General features: G+C 39.8%; 1 protein-coding gene across 7 annotated transcripts; it reads left to right on the forward strand.

Moving 5' to 3' along the window:
• The first annotated feature begins 551 nt into the window (after positions 1 to 551).
• PCNP (PEST proteolytic signal containing nuclear protein) lies at positions 552 to 20,355 on the forward strand. Of its 7 annotated transcripts, XM_025375430.1 has the most exons (6): positions 552 to 737; positions 5,468 to 5,645; positions 5,721 to 5,883; positions 11,286 to 11,360; positions 16,069 to 16,124; positions 18,531 to 20,355. In XM_025375430.1, the coding sequence occupies exons 2-6, from the start codon at positions 5,590 to 5,592 to the stop codon at positions 18,655 to 18,657; spliced, it is 477 nt and encodes a 158-aa protein (XP_025231215.1). In that variant the 5' UTR covers positions 552 to 737; positions 5,468 to 5,589; the 3' UTR covers positions 18,658 to 20,355. The 7 variants fall into 7 exon arrangements, with proteins under 7 accessions (XP_025231215.1, XP_025231210.1, XP_025231211.1 ...); XM_025375425.1 differs by lacking the exon at positions 5,468 to 5,645 and having other exon boundaries at positions 5,669 to 5,883; XM_025375426.1 differs by lacking the exon at positions 5,468 to 5,645 and having other exon boundaries at positions 5,669 to 5,883; positions 11,289 to 11,360.
• Positions 20,356 to 21,429: the final 1,074 nt, after the last annotated feature.

Raw genomic sequence — 21,429 nt, forward strand, 5'->3', positions numbered from 1 at the left:
ACCGCAGTCTGAACTTGACATAGTAGTTTCTCAACTTCGTAGAAGCACCCTGTAGAAAAAGTAGCTTTACAGTTGGCTACCTGACTTGGACAAATTACTCTCTCTGGCCTCAACTCGCACAGCTAATTGAGAGAATTCTATATTTGGCCAACCGCGGTGATTAAACGAGTGTATGAAAGGCGTCTGAAGCTAGGGGGCGCTACATAAACGCTGATTTCCCCTTTAAATAGGGAAAAAGAAGGCGGGCTTTTTGTTTACATAGAGTTGGCAGGCATACGTTATCCAGCAAGGCCGGAACAGAAGACCCTCTCAGCCTCAGCTGCAACCACACCTGGGTATGCAGAAACCTTCTAAGATCCCAGCGTTTCCAGGGAGATGCTCCATTTCCCCTCACTTCTCGGGCCGTGTCGCTGGACCATGAAGACCTCACTACCCTCTAATACAAAGTCCCTAGCCAGCACTCCACTTAGACCACCCAACCATCCCAACTCTTCCTTCCGAGGCGGCTACTCGATGACATCACAGCCACTTCCGTTTCCGAAGGGGGGCCTCTTTTCATTCTTCGGGACCGCTCTAGGCCGCCACCACGCCGGCTGGCCCCAAAAACTCAATGGTTGCTGGGCGGGGTCGTGACGTCCTTGGCGTGGCTGCAAGGGAGGCCGCGGCGGGGAAAATGGCGGACGGGAAGGCGGGAGAGGAGAAGCCTGAAAAGTCGCAGCGAGCTGGAGCCGCCGGAGGTGAACACAACCCCAGCGTCGCGGGCAGCGTGGGATGCTCCGGGCCTTTCTTTGGGCTCCCCAGGGTGGGGGGAGTGGGTTGGGGCGAGAATGGGCGGACCTGGACCTCACCCGGCCAGGTGCTGGGCCCAGACCTGCCTCGGGCACGCCCGGTGCGGCCCGCTGGGCTCCTGGCCCACATCGCCTCCTTGCCGGGGGAGAGGTGGCCACTGTTCGTCACCTCCTGGCCCCAGCGGAGGCCCTGATTCCGAGGAGAAGGGAGATGGGCGCCAGAAAGGGAGACCGAACTCGGGGTGGGACCAGGAGCGGCGGTGCAGGAGCCGCTACCGCCACACCGGAGACGCATATCACACAAAACACACACACCGGAGACGCTCATGAGACAAAACATACACACAGTGCAAGCGACCGAGTAGTTGCCGCGGGAACTGGCCACAGGCCGAGTCTCTGACTGTGCCGGCCTCTCAGTTCCACGCAGGAGTTAATTACGCTTGCTGCTCTCTTTTCACTGAGGAGGTGGACAACTCCGGCCTGCTCTCTTTCCTTTACTTCCAAGTTTAATACTGACCCTGTGACAGGGTGGGCCGAGGTGATGGAGGGGAAGAGGAATGCCTTTGCCTGCCCTCTGGTTTAAGCTGTGGGGTCTAGGGCTAAGGTTTGCTTGCCTTTCTTTGAAGTATTTCCCTTAGGCTGTTGCCAGCTGACCGCTTGCCAGATACTTAGGCGACTAAATAGTCTAGCGTGACTCTTCCTGTATTTTGTTACGATGTTAAACTCAGGTTACAGCTATCCTTATTCTGTCCATTCCACTCCCTAAATTCGGGTCTTGTGCGTTAAGGAAAAGAAACATGTAATCTCTCCAGCTCTCTCTTTGCACGTAACAAGACAAGTGACTTAACACGTGCGAGCTGTTTAAAATGTTTTTAGAGTATTTTAAACATTGTTCTCTATTCTGACCACCTCAGTTATCATTCCGGAAATTATTTAATATGAGAAAATAGAAACGATTAATAGCATATGAAGGCCACTAGTAGACCTACTAACATGTTTCATGTGAATTGCCTTGGGAACAAAAATTATTGAAAAGATTAAGTGTAATGTTAATTACTTTGGACCCAGGATTTCCTTCTTAAAAAAACACGTACGGTTCTGTTAAGCTGAAACTCCATCTCTCTCTCTCCCCTCCCCACCCCCTGCTTTTTTTTTTTTTTTTTTTTTTTGACTAGTAAAATACCTTATGAAAGAACAATTTAAACTATCTACTACTTTCTCACTAGTGAATTTTTTTCCCAAAAAAATTGTCTTGGAAATTGTGGGATAAAATTACATAAAAATTTAAAAGCAGTTTGAGGAAAAGCAAAAAAATTTAGAAGTAGTTTGAGGAAAAGTCTAAAGAATCATGTGTTGACTTTAAGGCCATCTCGTTAACTGTCTTGACCGAGGGTAGCAGATGTGTTTAATGTGCTGTCAAAATGTACCTTGAATGTCATCATAAATCCACTGTATAATTTATCTGCCATTCTTTTAGTTGAGGGTTATTAGTTCTACAGTATGAATATTGATGTTTCCATTTTAGCATGTGGGGAAAAATAGTATAAAATTACTTTGCTAATTGGTATCAGAAAAATTAGTATGGTCTTTTTCGTGGTAGCTTAGAGTAAGTAATATCACTTAACTTCTACATAATTTGTCTCCTTGTCGTTACAAGAAAGTAGTGCTGTTACATTTAAGCCATTTTTGAATGTCAGATATTTTTAATGAAATTGTGCAGAGGAGTCATAATTAAAATATGTCATACCATGGATATTGCTAAATTGGTAATTTTGTGGCAGTCACTTTTTTGAAAACACTGTCAAGTTTGTCTTAGGGGCTTAACTAGAGAATGTTCTGAATTGTAATTCCTGTTGAGCAGTCTACTGAGTTGGAAGTATAAGTATTTTTTTATGAGTAGTTTCCATTAATTTTTTTTTTTTTTTTTTTTGAGATGGAGTCTTGCTCTGTCGTCAGACTGGAGTGCAGTGGCGCAACCTCGGCTCACTGCAAACTCCACCTCCCAGTTCAAGTGATTCTCCTGCCTCAGCCTCCCAAGTAGCTGGGGCTACAGGCCCGTGCCACCACGCCCAGCTAATTTTTGTATTTTCAGTAGAGATGGGGTTTCACCATGTTGGCCAGGATGGTTTCAATCTCTTGACCTCGTGATCCGCCTGCCTTGGCCTCCCGAAGTGCTGGGATTACAGGCGTGAGCCACCGCGCCTGGCCAATATTAATTTATGTCTGTGAGAGAAGCTACTTATTTGAACTCCCTGCTTTAAAGAATAGGGTAAAACTTTGGTAGTTTTTTTTCTCTGCTCTTTGGTTATATCTGTGTAGCTCTTTGAAAAAATGTTAGGAGAAATAACGTTAGAAATAATGTTGAAGAAGAGCTAGTCATACATAATCATGGCCATCTCAAGCTTTTTTGATTATACCAAGAACTGCGTGAATGAAATTGACATTTATTATGCCAGACACTAGTAGGGTCTTGAACACCTTCTCATTTAGGCTGCACACCTCTGTGCATACTAGAGAGGTAGCTCTGCCCTTCTTTCAAAAAAGGAAGCAACCAGAATGCAAATGGATTATGAAGGGTACCCTTATGGACTTAAACTTGCTTATTAGGTAATTTTTTCTCTCTTTCCTTTTTTTTTTTTGAGATGAAGTCACGCTCTGTCGCCCAGGCTGGAGTGTAGTGGTGTGATCTCAGCTCACTGCAACCTCTGTCTCCTGGATTCAAGCGATTCTCCTGCCTCAGCCGCCCGAGTAGCTGGGATTACAGGCGCTCACCACCTTGCCCATCTTAATTTGTATATTTAGTAGAGACGGGGTTTTGCCACGTTGCCCAGGCTGGTCTCAAACTCCTGACCTCAGGTGATCCACCCGCCTCAGCCTCCCAAAGTGCTGGGATTACAGACATGAGCCACTGTGCCCAGCTTACTAGGTAATTTTTTCAAAGTAACGTACCTTTGTGCTCTAAGGCTCACCCCTCTCCAATTAGTCAATGAAAAAAAAATGCTAGTACCATGTGTAATTTTATTTCATATTAATTATATGTTTTATTTGCTCAATACAAATTAGATAAAATTCCTTTTATTAAAATATTCCTTAGTAAAGAATCTAGTGATTTGCTATTTTATCCATGTTTTATGTTCTAAATTGATAAGTGATTTTCTCATTTTTAAAAAAACTGATTGTGTATTTAGTCATTCTTTGGTGTATAGATTGTTTCTACATATAAAGCCAGCAGGTTTTTTGTATGTTTCTCTGTTCCAATGTGTAGAGCCAAAGAGATTTTTATTTTAACTGTGTGTCAGTCACAGGAAAGTAGTTATTGTTTGGGTTTCACTATGAAATGTCATACTTTATTAGAACTACAAATAGAATACAGAATAAAATTAGCATAAGTGCTTTTAGTTATGAACTGAGACTCTGACAAAACTGCATCATACTCTTTTTCAAAGATATTCGTGCTTTGTAAATTGAGTTCCATTTTTCAGCTGTTGAATAGCAATCTTGATTCTTTAATTCTTCAGGTGCTTTTGTGATTTTATATATAAATAAGAGAATGGCACCTCAAGCAACCATTTCAGTGCTATCTTTGTCTCTTAGGGAAATCCCAAAACATAATCCTGCTTAATTTCCCTCCCCTATACTGACTTTACAACTTTTACTCCTTGTCCAAAGAGAATAAAGAGTTTCTTTTATTTTTCATCTAAACAGAATCAAATGTTTTGTTCAAAGTTCTTATTAATCTAGAGACCCCATTAGTCCAAAACTATATAGATCTAGATCTGTAGCCTCTGATCTTTAATCCTTTGCTTGTCAGTCTATTTGTGTTTGACTTTTTTTCTCCCCATTCTAGCTCTGTGTCCTGCTTTCTTAACTGTTATCAAGGCCATCTTTTGGAGCATCTTCTTTTTCTCCATAAATAAGCTCTTGATCCAGTGTAGCAGAATACATCCTATATGGTGAATGGGCAAACTGGGGAAAGAAAATAAAATTTTTAATGATCAGCCAGCCTTCTTCTGTCTTATCGCCTGATATGTTCTTAGTCTTACATAACAGACCCAAGAAAGTCAGAATGTGAACCAATTTCATCATTGACTTCATACAAACAGAAGCAAAACTAGCAAGACATTTTGCCTTCCAAACCTACATATGTATGCTTTCTACTGTTTGAAATTATGATTAACTCATCTTTCATGGAAAAATCTAAGATATAAACCAAAGTAAGATTTTTTTTTAAATAGTTCTTAGGGGAGCTTAAAACAGGTAATAACCAAATTGTCAGAGTAGAATTAAATTTCTCAAGAGGGAGTGACCTTGAAGTTCCTTTTCAACTCCTAAGATTGTGTGAGATTTACGTGAGGAACACATCACTCAAGAAAATAACTAGGCTGTATTAACATTGTCATTTGGGTAATAATGGGCCTGTTTATAACTAGGTACTTTGTATGATTATTACTGCATTACTGAAGAATATTATAATTTGTTATCCAAGTATATTCTTTTACCATGTGACTGAGTGCTCACAAACTACTAAGTGTAAAAGATGTTAGATAGATCTGATTTCTAAAAAGCAAAATCCCACAGATAACCAGATTATTGTGCAAATTGTAGTGTTTAGTTGAAGGGTCTTTACTTTTTGTGAACTCTGTGTTTATAATTTTAAATTGCTCTGTATTTGATGCTAGTTAATTCATGGGAGCCTCTTCTGCTGCCACACACTCTCAGTTCCTGCTGTATACTCTAACAAACAGTGGAAGAGACTGGTGGGTCAGTAGGTGACAACTGCAGAGGTATCTTCCTTATAACGATGCTTTTTGAGGTTGCTGCTCCCATCAATCTGCTAAGTAAAAATAGCTCATCTTGGTAAGTTGTTTCGACTTCACCAGGACCTGAAGAAGAAGCAGAAAAACCTGTGAAAACTAAGACTGTTTCTTCCAGTAATGGAGGGGAAAGTTCCAGTCGCAGCGCTGAGAAGCGATCAGCTGAAGAAGAAGCTGCCGACCTCCCAACAAAGCCTACAAAGATCTCCAAGTTTGGATTTGCCATAGGTAGTCAGACGACAAAGAAAGCATCAGCCATATCCATCAAACTTGGATCAAGTGTGAGTTGTTATTTCATATATGATGTTTGTAATGGATCTTAAGGATTTGCTTTGGAAATGTGACATTTACTAGGTTCTGGTAAATTAAGGGTGAAAAGGTACATTGTTTGAGAACTAATCTTTGACCTATGAACTTAGATGATCAGCGCCCTTTTTAAGAAGGGTCTGAATGAATTTTATCTCAATAAAGCTGGTAAGAAACAAAGATTTGGACTATTAGAAGGAACAACTATTATAGGGAATATGATTTATAAAATAATAAACTTAGAATTTTTCTAAGTTGGCTGGGCACAGTGGCTCACACCTGTAATCTGAAAACTTTGGGAGGCCAAAGTGGGAGGATCATTTGAGCCCAGGAGTTTCAGACCAGTCTGGGCAACATGGCGAGATCTATCCCTACAAAAAATAAAAATAAAAATCTTTTTTCTAAGTTGAGCAAATCCTCTGAAAAATATTTTCAGAAAGATTTTCCAAAGTTTATTTTGTTATCTTTCAGTGCCTGTAGTATTAAAAATAATACTGAGAAATCAGTTATTTATATCTTAAAAGATTAATATTAGTAAGGTATTGCTTGGTAAAAGATCTACGTAATTATCTTACTTTGGAACTACAAATGGGTAGTCTTTTACAGGTCAATATTTGATCCTTTGTTTTAAGATGTAAGCCTTAGATTAATACTTATTAACCATGGAACCTCTGGAAGTGTTTGAAATATTAATTTGAAGCATATAAAGTTGTAGATATTTGTTTCTGACCTATAGTATGAAAATTTCATAACCTTCAACCAAATAGATCTCTTATTTAAGGGAAAAGGAAGTGACTTAAATAGTGTATTGCTGTTGGCTTTGGAAAATGGTTACATTCTTGTATGAGGAGAAAAATCCTAAAATTGCCTTTGAGTTGGTTATTTGTATCTGTGCTGTGAAAGTTAATGCTCAATTGCCAGATGTGCATAACGTTATTCTACATTAGATGTTTATTCAAAGATCTTAAAAATATGGTCTGGAGCAGTCGGTATATTTGGGCTATTCTCATTTTGCAAAGCTATTATTACTTAGAATCCCCACCCTCAATCTGCTCTGTTTTCCCTTTTTCTATTTCTATTTTTTTAAAAATTCAGTCTGAACAAAAAACATTGAGCTTATAACATCATTACTTCATTACTCTATTTCTGTATTTCAGCTGATTCTTTTTGTTTAATATGTAGTTATAAAACTTGTATAGACCTAACTGCATAAATATTTAATGTTTTTTGATAGGCAGTATATTAAATATATATTCTCAGCTGTACTTCTACTATAGATGTCCCCTTGAGAATAGATTTTACTGTGCATGAACATAGTCCCTAAATCTAAATCCCTACTCTTTCTTTTTTTTAATTTATTTTTATTTTATTTTATTTTATTTATTTATTTTTTTGGAGATGGAGTCTCTTACTCTGTCATCCAGGCTGGAGTGCAGTGGCGCAATCTCAGCTCACTGCAACTTCTGCCTCCTGGGTTCAGGCGATTCTTGTGCCTCAGGCTCCTGAGTAGCTGGGACCATAGGTGCGCGCCACCACGTCTGGCTAATTTTTGTATTTTTAGTAGAGAGTGGATTTCACCACGTTGGCCAGGCTGGTTTTAAACTCCTGACCTCAGGTGATCCGCCCGCCTCGGCCTCCCAGAGTGCTGGAATTATGGGCATAAGACACCGAGCTTGGCCCCTCTTTCTTTTTTTTATTTTTTTTAAGACAGTTTCACTGCCATTGCCCGGACTGGAGTGTGGTGGTGCGATCTCAGCTCACCACAATCTCTGACTCCGGGATTCAAATGATTCTCCTGCCTCAGTCTCCCGAGTAGCTGGGTTTACAGGCATGCACCACCACGTCCTGCTAATTTTGTATTTTCAGTAGAGACGGGGCTTCTCCATGCTGGTCAGGCTGGTCTCGAACTCCCGACCTCAGGTGCTCTGCCCGCCTCAGCCTCCCAAAGTGCTGGAATTACAGGTGTGAGCCACTGCGCCCGGCCTACTCTATAAATAATTGACATGATTAGTAATTTCTGATAATTTGGGGTGGGAGGGTTATATTTTGAAAAAACTGCTCAGTAAAACTTTTTAGTTTTGGAAAACAAATCTGTTTTTATAAAATAAACTGCAAGACTGGGCGTGGTGGCTCACGTCTGTATTCCCAGCACTTTGGGAGGCCAAGGTGGGTGGATCACAAAGTCAAGAGATCAAGAGCATCTTGGCCAACATGGTGAAACCCCATCTCTACTGAAAATACAAAAGTGAGCTGGATGTGGTTGCATGCTCCTGTAGTCCCAGCTACTCGGGAGGCTGAGGCAGGAGAATCGCTTGAACCTGGGAGGCAGAGGTGCAGTGAGCCGAGATCGCGCCACTGCACTCCAGCCTAGCGACAGAGTGAGACTCTGTCTCAAAAATAAAATAAGATAAACTACAGTGCAAACACAGTCTTATTGGGGGGGGTGAAGTGTAGAATATTAAAAAATAATTGAAAGTGCTGGATTGATTATATTATATGAAGATAGTTAATCCACCAACAAATGCTTATTTGTGTCCACAACGTTAAATACATGACATCTTTAAAAATTAAGGGTGTTTCTAGAGTTACTATGCATACAACTGAACATGTTGTATTCCTTCAAAAGAAAACACCTATTTAAAAAAAATGTGTGTGATATAAAAGAAAGGATGGTTAATTTTGTTTCAGCAGGTCAGAGAAGATTTTACTGATGAAGTGATCTTTGAGTTGGACTTAAATGTAGTCAGGAGCACAAGGGCATTTCATGCAAAGGCGGTTACGGTACATTGAGAAAATCATTAGTATTTGGACAGGGATTGGTGGGGAAATGGGTAAACAGCCCCCAAAATTAGACCATGAGACCGAATTTAAGAACTTTTATTCCATAATGAGTCTCAAGACTTAAACAGATTTGCATCCCAGAAGCATCACTGTGGTGCCATATAGATGGTTGGTAGGAAGAGGATGCAGAAAGTGGGGGGCCAGGTGCAGTGGCTCACGCCTATAATTACAGCACTTTGGGAGGCTGAGGCAGGATTGCTTAAGCTCAGTAGTTTGAGACCAGGCTGGGCAACATAGTGAGACCTCTTCTCTACAAAAAATAAACAAGGCTGGGCGCGGTGGCTCAGGCCTCTAATCCCAGCACTTTGGGAGGCCAAGTCGGTGGATCTCTTGAAGCTGGGAGCTCGAGACCAGCCTGGCCAGCATAGCAAAACACCATCTCTACTGAAAAATACAAAAAATTAGCCAGGCGTGGTGGCACACACCTGTAATCCCACTTACTTGGGAGGCTGAGGCAGGAGAATTGCTTGAACCCAGGAGGTGGAGGTTGTAGTGAGCTGAGATCATCCCATTTCACTTCAGTCTCGGTGACAGAGCAAGACTGTGTCTCAAAAATAAGAAATGAGCCAGGCTTGGCAGGGTGCACCTATAGTCCCATCTCCTTGAGAGGCTGAGGTGGGAGGATCACTTGACCCAGGGAGGTCAAGGCTGCAATGAGACAAGACTGCACCACTGCACTCCATCCTGGGTGACAGAGTAAGACCTTGTCTCAAAAAAGAAAGAAAGAAGGGTCAGGAGATGTTTTTTGTTTTTGGTTTTGTTTTTTGTTTTTTTGAGACAGTCTCACTCTGTCACCCAGGCTGGAGTGCAAAGGTGTGATCTACAGGCGTGCATCACCACCATATCCAGCGTGTGTGTGTGTGTGTATGTGTGTGTGTGTGTGTGTGTATTTTTAGTAGAGAGAGGGTTTCGCCTTGTTGGCCAGGCTGATCTTGAACTCCTGACCTCAAGTGATCCACTTGCCTAGGCCTCCCAAAGTGCTGGGATTACAAGCATGAGCCTCTGTGCCTGGCCAGGAGATGTATTTCTGACAGTAGTCCCGGCAGGTAAATGCTAAGGACCTTAAGTTGGTAGTGTGATGGCATGATTGAAAAGGCAGAGGGAGAATTAAGTTTACTTAATAGATGTCTAATCAATAGGACCTTACAAGTTGAGGAAAAGATTTTCTGATTTGAGTACTTACGAACACTGTGAAACTAAAGTACCTAGGGGAGCTCCTAAGTGGAGCTGCCCAGTAGGCAGATGATAACCCGTTTAGGGGTAGACATAGGATTTGGTAGTTAAAACTAGGAATGAATGAAATCGACCAGAGAAGGAAAGATCACTGACAATTCAAAATTCTGGTTGTCTGCTAATTTAAAAAAAAATTTTTTTTTTTAGAGGTAAGGGACTTGCTGTGTTGAGCAGGCTGGCCTGGAACTCCTGGTCTCAAGCAGCCCTCCTGCCTCAGCTTCCCAGAGTGTTGAGATTGCAGACGTGAGCCACTGTGCCCGCCTGGGTATCTATATCTTCTAAATGGGGAGCAGCAGGAAAGGGAGAGAGACAGAACAAAAGGTGGGAAAATTAGGAGAATAACCAATAAAAAGCAGTGTTACAGAAGCCAAGGAAAGGGTGTTTTTATGTTTTAATTTCTTTTTTTTTTTTTTTTTTTTTTTTGAGACAGTCTCACACCGTCACCCAGGCTGGAATACAGTAGTGTGCTCTTACCTCACTGCAACCTCTGCCTCCTGAGTTCAAGCGATTCTCCTGCCTCAGCCTTCCAAGTAACTGGGATTACAGGCGCTCACCACCACACCTGGCTGTTTTTTTGTATTTTTAGTAGAGAGCACCTTGGGAGGCTGAGGCGGGTAGATCACTTGAGGTCAGGAGTTCAAGACCAGCCTGGCCAACATGAAACCTCATCTCTACTAAATATACAAAATAAATTCGCTGGGCATGGTGGCACACACCTGTAAATCCCAGCTATTCAGGAGGCTGAGGCATGAGAATCGTTTGAACCCAGGAGGCACAGGCTGCAGTGAGCCAAGATTGTGCCACTGCACTCCAGCCTTGGCAACGGAGCAAGACTGTCTCAAAAACAAAAACAGAAAACATAGTGTGAAGAGATGGTTTGTATTAATTATGTTTATAGGCCTAGGAGCAGAAAGCTGGCTAGTACAGAAAGATGATTCGTGATTCCTTTTATGCTTTCAAGGCACATTGTATTTAACATTACTATGGGAAGGTATTACTAATCATTTTTTCTTGGCCTATACCAAGTACCCCTTAGGTAAGTGATATTGTAGATCCTAACCAGAAAATATTTTGTAGGAGGGCAACAAATGAACACCACAAGTTAGTAAAGTAAAACATACCTACTGATAATCCACATTTTTGAAAAGAGAGAATGGATTTGTCCAAAGTATTGGGTTCGTTACTATACAAATTTCTATGGAAATACAAAGTTAAATTTTTCAAGATAAATTATTCATATCATTAAACAAGCTTGTATAAATGTTACTTACATGATATTCTTTTTAATATGTTTCTTCTTCAGAAGCCTAAAGAAACTGTTCCAACTCTTGCTCCAAAAACTCTTTCAGTAGCAGCAGCTTTTAATGAAGATGAAGATGTAAGTTGATATCCAGTTTTGTTTTTTTACTTTAACCAGTTATTTAAGGAAGGTATTAGTGGCAAATTATAGGTTTTAATAGTATTAATGAATTTTCTTTATAATAGTTTTTTTGTGTGTGTGTGACATCCATAAAAACTGGATGTTCTGTTTTTGCATTTTATTTGGTTGTAGGATTATTTTAGAATATTGTTGACTTTGGGGGCGAGAAGCTTAAGGATGAAATCAACAAATGTTTATTATGAGTAATTTGTGCTAGGAAGTATGTAGGATCCAAAAAAAAAAAAATTCAATACTGTTGCCTTAATAATTTTTATAGCTGGGGTCTTCAGTAATGATACATTATGCATGCATTCAACTTTAAAAAGCCAACTGTTGGCTGGGCGTGGTATCTCATGCCTGTAATCCTAGCACTTTGGGAGGCTGAGGCCAGTGGATCACTTGATGTCAGGAGTTGAAGACCAGTCTGGCCGATATGGTGAAACCCCATCTCTACTAAAAATACAAAAATTAGCCAGGCATGCTGGCAAGCACCTGTAATCCCAGCTACTCGGGAGGCTGAGGCAGGAGAATCGCTTGAACCCAGGAGACGGAGGTTGCAGTGAGCCAAGATCGCGCCACTGCACTTAAGCCTGGGCAACAGAGCAAGACTCTGTCTCAGGAAAAAAAAAAAAAAGTCAGCTATTGTGCTCACTTCCCATATCCCTAGGAGGGATAACAATTAAATAGTGCAGGTGATTCTGCCAGAAGTTCTACTCAAAAAGCATGTGGTCCAGAATGAGCATGAGATGCTTATCTGACTGTCTCTTAGTCCCAGTTTCCTCATGCCCCTCACAATGTCGCTACCTTCCCACGTTATGAATGACAAGCGTAATTCTGACTGATGTTAGGAGGTTTCAAGCCTAATTCTGACATGTTTTTGTGTTAGACTCTGACATTAAAACTTAACCCCCACTCATGATGTGACATCATTGCGTAACAATTAAGTGTTTCAGGATACATCAGTAGTTGTTCCCAAAAGCATATGTGGGCGTATATTCGTGTGTGTGTGTGTGTGTGTGTGTGTGTGTGTGTGTGTGTGTGTGTGAGAGAGAGAGAGAGAGAGAGAGAGTCTCGCTTTGTTGCCTAGGCCGGAGAGCAGTAGCATAATCACAGCTCACTGTAGCCTTGACTTTCCAGGCTCAAGTGATCCTCCCACCTCAGCCCTCCAAGTAGCTGGACCATAGGCATGCCCCACCATGGTCAGCTAATTTTTGTGTTTTTTGTAGAGTTTCACCATATGCCCAGGCTGGTCTCAAACTCCTGGGCTCAAGTGATCCTCAGCCTTGGCCTCCCAACATCCTGGGATTATAGGTGTGAGCCACCACACAGCCATATGTTCTATGTGGATGAGACTTTATATATTCAGAGGACTGGAGTGATTTGGGAAGAATATATATGAAGGAGATACTAAAACATTAGGCAGGGTTTTAGTGAATCAAGAAATACTTTTGTGGCCGGGTGCGGTGTCTCACGCCTGTAATCCCAGCACTTTGGGAGGCTGAGGCGGGCAGATCACCTGAGGTCAGGAGTTCGAGACCAGCCTCAACATAGAGAAACCCTGTCTCTACTAAAAATATAAAATTAGTCGGGCATGGTGGTACATGCCTGTAATCCCAGCTACTCAGGAGGCTGAGGCAGGAGAATTGCTTGAACCTGGGAGGCGGAGGTTGCGGTGAGCCGAGATCGCGCCATTGCACCCCAGCCTGGGCAATAAGAGCAAAACTCCATCTCAAAAAAAAAGAAAATACTTTTGTAAGCCAGGCTGTCAGTTTTCAAGTCACAAGTAGTAAATACTGAGTAGCTGCATTTGACTGAACTGGAGAGTTTTGTAGAAGAATTTTGAGCAAGGATAATTATGGAATGATTGGAGCCCAAATCAATAAGCAGAAAATTACTATAGTCATCAGTGTATTCTCTCTCGGACTTTCACTTATTCTCTCCATTTGAGTGCTTTCTGTATGTTAGCCACTGTGATGTTATAAAGATAAATCAGAAACATTCCCCTAGGAACTCAGCCTAGTAGGGCAGACTTAAATGTAAAACAGTACAAGATAAAAATCGAAAGTACCTGAATAAATGATACTGTGGAAATTGAGAAAAGGAGTAAAGGCCAGATACTAGATGCAGCAGCATGTGAAAGACCACTAGACTGGCAGTTAGAAGAACTGAATTAAGTTTGAGAAGCACTGACTTAAATAATATTTAAAGTTCTTGGCATCTCTAACAATCTTAAGAAATTAGGTACCATTTGATTCAACCCATTCAGATATGTACAGATTGTAGGAGGGAAGAATGATACAGGATGCAGGGAATACGTACAAAAGTGCAGAGGTTGGAAATTGTAAGCACCTACATTACAACAGTGGCTTACTTCGAATGCCTAACAATTTGGATATCTTTTCACATTATTTTACCCTTAATTTGTGAGTTGTGTGATATATTTATTCATATTTTGAAAATGGAGAAATTGACCGGACGTGGTGGCTCATGCCTGTAATCCCAGTACTTTGGGAGGCTGAGGCAGGTGGATCACGAAGTCAGGAGATGAAGACCATCTGGCTAACATGGTGAAACCCTGTCTCTACTAAAAATACAAAAAATTAGCTGGGCGTGGTGGCATGAGCCTGTAATCCCAGCTACTCGGGAGGCTGAGGCAGGAGAATCGGTTGAACCCAGGAGGTGGAGATTGCAGTGAGGCAAGATCACACCACTGCACTCCAGCCTGGGCAACAGAGCAGGACTCCATCTCCAAAAAAAATGAAAATGGAGAAATCAAGTATGCATGAGCACATGCCAGTGCACACACATGTTGTCTTTTAGGTCTTCTGGTTTCTTGTTCTTTGCATCATACCCTACTGCTTTCCCTGCTTTTAAATAAATTTCGGATGCATTTAGACAACATTCTTTCTGCTGTAACAGTAATAAAGGATAAACTGTCTCGTAGATTTAAAAAACACATGTATCTGAAATCTTCCCTTTTTTTTTTGGAGATCATAATTAAGTAACCTTAGATATATATTTGAATTTTAAATATACTGAACAAAGAGGATAGCCACTTAATTAGTTAATTTTGAAATTTTAAAATATTTTTCCAGTTGTTACATATGTGTAGTCTAATTTGGACAGATTCTTGAGTCTTTATATGTATTTCATGGTGTTAACATTTTTGAAGAGTACAGGCCAGTTATTTTATATAAACCCCCTCAATTTGGATTTGTCTGATGTTTCCTCATGATTAGTTTCATGTTTCTTACTTTAGGCACAAATACCACAGAAGTGATGCCAAGTTATCAGTGCATCATATCAGGGAGTACATGCGGCCAACATACCCCATCACTGACATTGTTAACTTCGATCATTTGGTTAAAGTGCTGCCTGCCAGATTTCTTCACTGTCAAATTACTATTCTACCTTTTGTAATTGAAATTTATTTTGTGGGGATAGGCTTTGAGAATATGTGAAAATAATATGATTGAGGACGTTTACTCACTAGTGTTAACATCTGTTGATAATTCTCACCAGAATTATAAGATTTGCCAAATGATGATTTTTCTGATTCTGTCATCCTTTCTGCATCTATTAACTGTCTATTACTGTAAGGAAGAGCTTCTTATCACGCTTAAATTTTATTTATTTAAGTGTATACTCATGGAATCTTACTTTATTCAATAGGTTATTATGTTCAGATTGTCACAGATTTAACCAGTAGAAGCCCCTTTAAGCTGGATCAACACCCTTTTAAAAAGTAGTAGTTAGCTAAGCAGCAGCATTTATATGTGAAAATTTACATTTGAAAGGATCTTTCCCCACAATTTTCAACAACTATAAGTATAGAAAAAGTAAGGAATGAGCTCTCTTTTTCTCTTTTTTTTTCTGAGACAGAGTTTCGCTCTTGTCACCCAGGCTGGAGTGCAGTGTCATGATCTCGGCTCACTGCAACCTTTGCCTGCCGGATTCAAGCAATTCTCCTGCCTCAGCCTGCTGAGTAGCTAGGATTACAGGCACGCACCACCACACCTGGCTATTTTTTTGTATTTTTAGTAGAGACGGGGTTTCACCATGTTGGCCAGGCTGGTCTTGAACTCCTGACCTCAGGTGATCCACGCACCTCTGCCTTCCAAAGTGCTAGGATTACAAGTGTGAGCTACCGCACCCAGCCAGGAATGAGCTTTCAAGATGTCTGTATTGTAATAGATATTTTTGAGGAGCAGTACATTAAAGTGGTTAAGAACCTTTGCTTTGGTGTCAAACTCTTTTGCTATTCATTCTCTTTGTTTCCTTGAGCGAGTTAACTTTGTTACCTTACCTGCAAAATATGAATGATGATAATCATACCTCCCTCATGCGATTATGTTAGGATTTTTAAGGGATAGGACATATAAAAACATTTAACACGGTGTGTAGCATTTAGTAGCTAAATGGTTTTAGTTCTAGAATGTTTGTTTTTTCAGCAGTTTTTTTTCTTTATGCAAAATCAGCACCCTAGAAGACAGGCATTTATTTTTTAAATGTAGTTAAGGTAAATAACTCACTAATTTTCTCCTTTTATCAAAATTTACAGTGGTGAAAATGCTAAAAGACTTAGATATAAAATTTAGCATATTAGGAATCAGGAATTTAATAAGTTTGTATGCAGTTATCGTGGTTTACTTACTTTTTTCTTTAGAGTGAACCAGAGGAAATGCCTCCAGAAGCAAAGATGAGGATGAAGAATATTGGAAGGTATTATAATTTTTCATAAATATTACGGAAAGTTACAAAGGTGAATTAAGAACAAAAATAACTTGCACATGATTTCTTAGAGTTCAGACTTTTCTTTTTTGTTGTTGTTTATATTTTTTGAATTGTTTTCTTTTTTTGGCAAGCACTAGGAGTGTTGAGGCTTTTCTTGTGCATTTGGGCAGAATAGTTTTTAAAAGCATTTTCTGTGTACCAGATGATTAATTAGGATTTTGAAGATGAGTAAGACATGGATCAAGCCTCATGAAGAAAGATAACTGTAATTATTATCTGTGAACTATCACTGATCTTATTTAGTCTCACAGTTAGAGAAAATGAGTATCATAAGACATAACAATAATTTAAGACTACTTCTTGACTGGGTCTTACTCTGTTGCCCAGGCTGGAATGCTGTGGCACAATCACAGCTCACTGCAGCCTCGATCTCCCACGCTGAAATGACCCTCCCACCTCAGCCTCTCAAGTAGCTGGGACCACAGGCATATGCCACCACACCCAGCTGATTTTTTTAATTTTTGGTAGAGACAGGGTCTCACTATGTTGCCCAGGCTGGTCTCTTAACTCCTGAGTTCAAGTGATCTCCCCACCTCAGCCTCCCAAAGTGCTGGGGTTACAGGTGTAAGCCACCACGCCCAGCCTTTTTTTTCAAATAAGAAATAGCTATGAGAAATGTTTCTGATTTCAAAATTTTTCCTGGTACAAAACAAATGGCTTTCACTCACTTTACTTTTTTAAAAAATTTTTAAGTAGAGACAGGATCTTGCTATATTGCCCAGGCTGGTCTCAAACTCCTGGCCTCAAGCAGTCCTGCCTCAGCCTCCCAGAGTGTTGGGAATATAGGTGTGAGCCACCATACCCAGCCACTTCACTTATGATATCATTTCTACCACTTTATCTTACATTTCTTTTTCTCTTTAATGACTTAGATGCCAAATACCAAAATAAGACAAATGAAAGTATTTTAATTTTCTCTATTGTTGCTGTTGTCATGGAGATAACATTAATTTTAAGTTAACACGATGTTCAGTTTCCTGTCTGTGTGCATTAGTGGGTAGCTTAGAGATTAGTAAGAAACTTTAATTCCACATCAGCCCCATACTGTGTCCCCATTTCTTCCAAATGTATGAACCCACAAAGAACTGAGTGCCAAATCTTTTTCCTTTTCCTAATTAACTACCAGTATGATAATGCTAAGTGCTAAATCTATACACAGGCATAAGTTTTCAGACTTTCATCATGTGATTCAAGTAGAGTCAGTCCCATTGGGTACCTGCCTGCCTTCCTTTCATACTGAGCTTAAAGTTGGAAGTACATGTGATATTGTTGTCTTGCCTAAACACCTAGCACATATATTAATATATTTAAACATAAATAATTGAAGTAGAAGTTCATAAAATGACACTGAACCTTTCTATGTGTAATATGTCTTCATGTTTTTCTTCTATTTCATTTTTTTACAAATGCTGGTGGCCAGCTATCACGTTGACTTCATAGTGGTATTAATAGGTTATAGGCAACAGATTTGTTTTTTTTGTTTTGTTTTGGTTTTGGTGGGTTTTTGTTTTGTTTTGTTTTTTTAAGATAGGATCTAGCTCTGTCACTCAGGTTGGAGTGCAGTGGTGTGATCATAGCTCACTGCAGCCTTGACTTCCTGGGCTCAGGCAATCCTCCCACCTCAGCCTCCTGAGCAGCTGGAACCACAGGTGCACAACACCACACCTGACTAATTTTTTAATTTTTTGTAGAGACAAGGTCTCACCATGTTGCTTTGGCTGGGAGGCAACAGTTTTTAAAACTGTAGTGGTTGCCACACTTAGCTGTGTATCAGAATTACCTTAAATGTTTGTTAAAACTACAGATTTATCCCCACCCCCAGTTTAGGCCTGCTGGATCTGAAATTCTAGAACTGTGTCTGTGAAGTGTTTTTTTGTTTGTTTTTTTGTTTGTTTGTTTGTGATGAAGTCTTGCTCTGTTGCCCAGGCTGGAGTGCAGTGGCGTGATCTCGGCTCACTGCCACCTCTGCCTCCCAGGTTCAAGCAGTCGTCCTGCCTTAGCGTCCCAAGTAGCTGGGACTACAGGCATGTGCCACCAAGCCTGGCTAATTTTTGTGTTTTTAGTAGAGACAGGGCTTCACTATGTTGGCCAGGCTGGTCTCAAACTCCTGACCTCAGGTGATCCGCCTGCCTCGGCCTCCCAAATTGCTGGGATTACAGGCATCAGCATCGTGCCTGGCCTGTGAAGTGTATTTTTAAAAAGCTCTGTAGGGGCTTCCAGTGTTCAGTCTGTGTTTATAATAGGTGCTAAACAAACCTGTATTGAATGAATCAAAATCATAACCTGAAAGGCTTTATATAGCATTTTAAATAAATTTTCTTTCTTTTAACACAGGGATACACCAACATCAGCTGGACCAAACTCCTTCAATAAAGGAAAACATGGGTTTTCTGATAACCAGAAGCTGTGGGAGCGAAATATAAAATCTCATCTTGGAAATGTCCATGACCAAGACAATTAAATGATGTTTTGAAATTGGGGTGTGGGGTGGGTGTAAAGTTAAAAGGAACAGTTTCCTTTTTTAAAGAATGGTATAAGACTATCTTTGGAGCCGCTTTTTTTTTCTTTTTCATTTTTTTAAAAGATTGAGTGGTACACTAATAAATGAGAGTTTGAAATTAGAGGTAATTTATGTTTTATATACAGATTTCAAGACATTTGCTAATTTTGTAGTTTCATGTGATTAGTTTCCAAAGGTTACAGATAATAAAGAAATCAGAAATGGTACCTTTTTAAGAATTGCATATTTTTTTAGACACAACTATTAGCACATTAAGAGGGAAGCAAAAAGTTATTGTCTATTTAAAACTGCAAGCAGTTACTCTCTTAACTCCCTTATTACCTAAACTTGTCTGGCTCCCAGGAACAGCCTTATAGAGAGAGGGAGTATTGTATTGGGAGGAAGATGTTACTGAACTATTCACTGAAAGTAAATTTAGATAAAATACAGCTTTTTTCCTTATGGGCATTTGTTTTGTTTCAAGTCATCATAAACTAGATATTGCATTGCTATCAGTGGATACAGATGCTTAGCTCTTAAAAGAATTTTTTTTTTTTTAATGTAAACTGTTGAATATTTGAAATAGCCCACTTCACCTTAATGGGTCTTGTCTATCTTCATTAGTCTTCAAAGAAAAACCATTTGCTACCAAAGTAAATCAGTATTTTGAATGTGCTTCTCCTGTTTTTTGTTTATTAGCTAGGTCCTGTAAGCATTTCCAGCAGAACTTGAGGCAAATCATAAGGAAGCTGTTTCTTTTAAAACACAAACCACCACCAAAAATTTAAATGTACATATTGCTTAAATATTTGGCTGTTTTTAGTTTTTAAAAGGTATAAACACCAAAAAAAAACCACAACATTATATGAAGATGGAAAACAAGAAGATGCACTTTCTGTAGCCTTGTCTAAGAATTTAAATTACTAACTTGTGAACTCCAATTTGAATTGAACTTAACTATCGGCTTTCTTACTAGTAAAATTGTATGGTTTATGTTAAATACGTACATATTGACCAATGGCCTCTGAAAAAGCACATTTTAGATTACTGAAATTGAAGGAAAGAAAATGCATCTTCAAACATTTTTTTGAATCTCACCACATGTACTTTGTTAGATTTGTGTATTGTAGGGTGTTTGTTTTGTATTTTTGTATTGTATATGAACTTTTTTTAAAATGTGACAGTTAAACACATCTTTAAAAGCATAGTCACAGACAAAAGAAGCATACAGTATACAAATTTCCTTGAAAACTCCTACAATATTATATTTGGGGGCAGCTTCAGATTGTTTTATTGGTGGTAACTGCTTGCTGAGGTCTTTTAGTTGGTAATAACTCCAGAGAAGCAGCCTGTGTATATTCCTAACATTTTGTTCACTAGCATTTAAGTTTAGAATAAGCCCAAGTAAAACGATGGAAATGTATATAGAACTCTTAGTTCTTACATGATTTAATTATATCAAGATACATGAATTTAACTTACTTTAATGTAGGCAAACTATCCATTTTTTGTCCATTTTCCTGTTTGTTAAAATAACATACCTCTCCTACGTATTATTTTCTTGACCCAAATGAAATATTAACCTAAGGTCAAGCTGGGAGAGAGAAATGACTGAGATGAATGTCTTTACTAAAGTACCAATAAATTTGTCAAACTCAATAGTGTGTTTACTTTCTATTCCATTTAATTGTTGCTTACTGGTTTTTGTTTTTAAAGTTGAGACAAATGTCAAGTGTTGCTCTTGTTTGTATTGTTGACCAAAGTAATGGGGGATTTAAAATTCTGAATTACTGGTGTCTACCTAGCTCAGCACCGAGTTCTATAGCATTACAGAATCTCAGACTGAAGAAGACTTAATCCTCCTTCAGTGCCAAAGGATTGTCTGTCCTGTCCTTTAGAAAATCAAGACTTAATCCTCCTCCAGTGCCAAAGGATTGTCTGTGCTGTGCTTTAGATAATCTTGCCAAAGCTTTTCTTTGACAATCACTAAATATTAGAAAGTTCTTTTTTTTTTTTTTTGAAGCTGAGTCTCGCTCTGTTGCCCAGGCTGGAGTGCAGTGCAGTGGCATGATCTCGGCTCACTGTAACCTCTGCCTGCTGGGTTCAACCAATTCTCATGTCTCAGCCTTCCAAGTAGCTGGGACTACAGGCGCATGCTACCGGCTAATTTTTGTACTTCTAGTAGAGACAGGGTTTCACGATATTGGTCAGACTAGCCTCGAACTCCTGACCTTGTGATCCACCTGCCTCAGACTCCCAAAGTGCTGGGATTACAGGCGTGAGCTACCGCGCCCGGCTTGGTCTACCATAATTTTTTTTAACCCCAACATAAGATGAACATGCAACCTTCTGATCAAAATCAGTGTCAGATTTATACTCTTTTAGCAGATCTGTACTTTTTTAGCAGATTTATATTTAATTGTTTATATATAGAAAGGTTATTTTTCCTATAGCTCTATTCCCTTTTCCTCACTTTTGTATTATTATTATTATTATTACTTTGAGACAGAGTTTCGCTCTGTCACCCAGACTGGGGTGCATTGGTGCAATCTTCATTCTGTACAACCTCTGCCTCCTGGGTTCAAGAATTGCTTCAACAATTATGCTAAGGCAGCAATTCTGCCTTAGCCTCTCGTGTAACTGAGGCTAAGTAACAGGCACCCACCACCACACCTGGCTAATTTTTGTATTTTTAGTAGAGATGGGGTTTCACCATATTGGCCAGGCTGGTCT

Source organism: Theropithecus gelada, chromosome 2, assembly GCF_003255815.1.
Source record: "Theropithecus gelada isolate Dixy chromosome 2, Tgel_1.0, whole genome shotgun sequence".
Classification (NCBI taxonomy): Eukaryota; Metazoa; Chordata; class Mammalia; order Primates; family Cercopithecidae; genus Theropithecus; species Theropithecus gelada.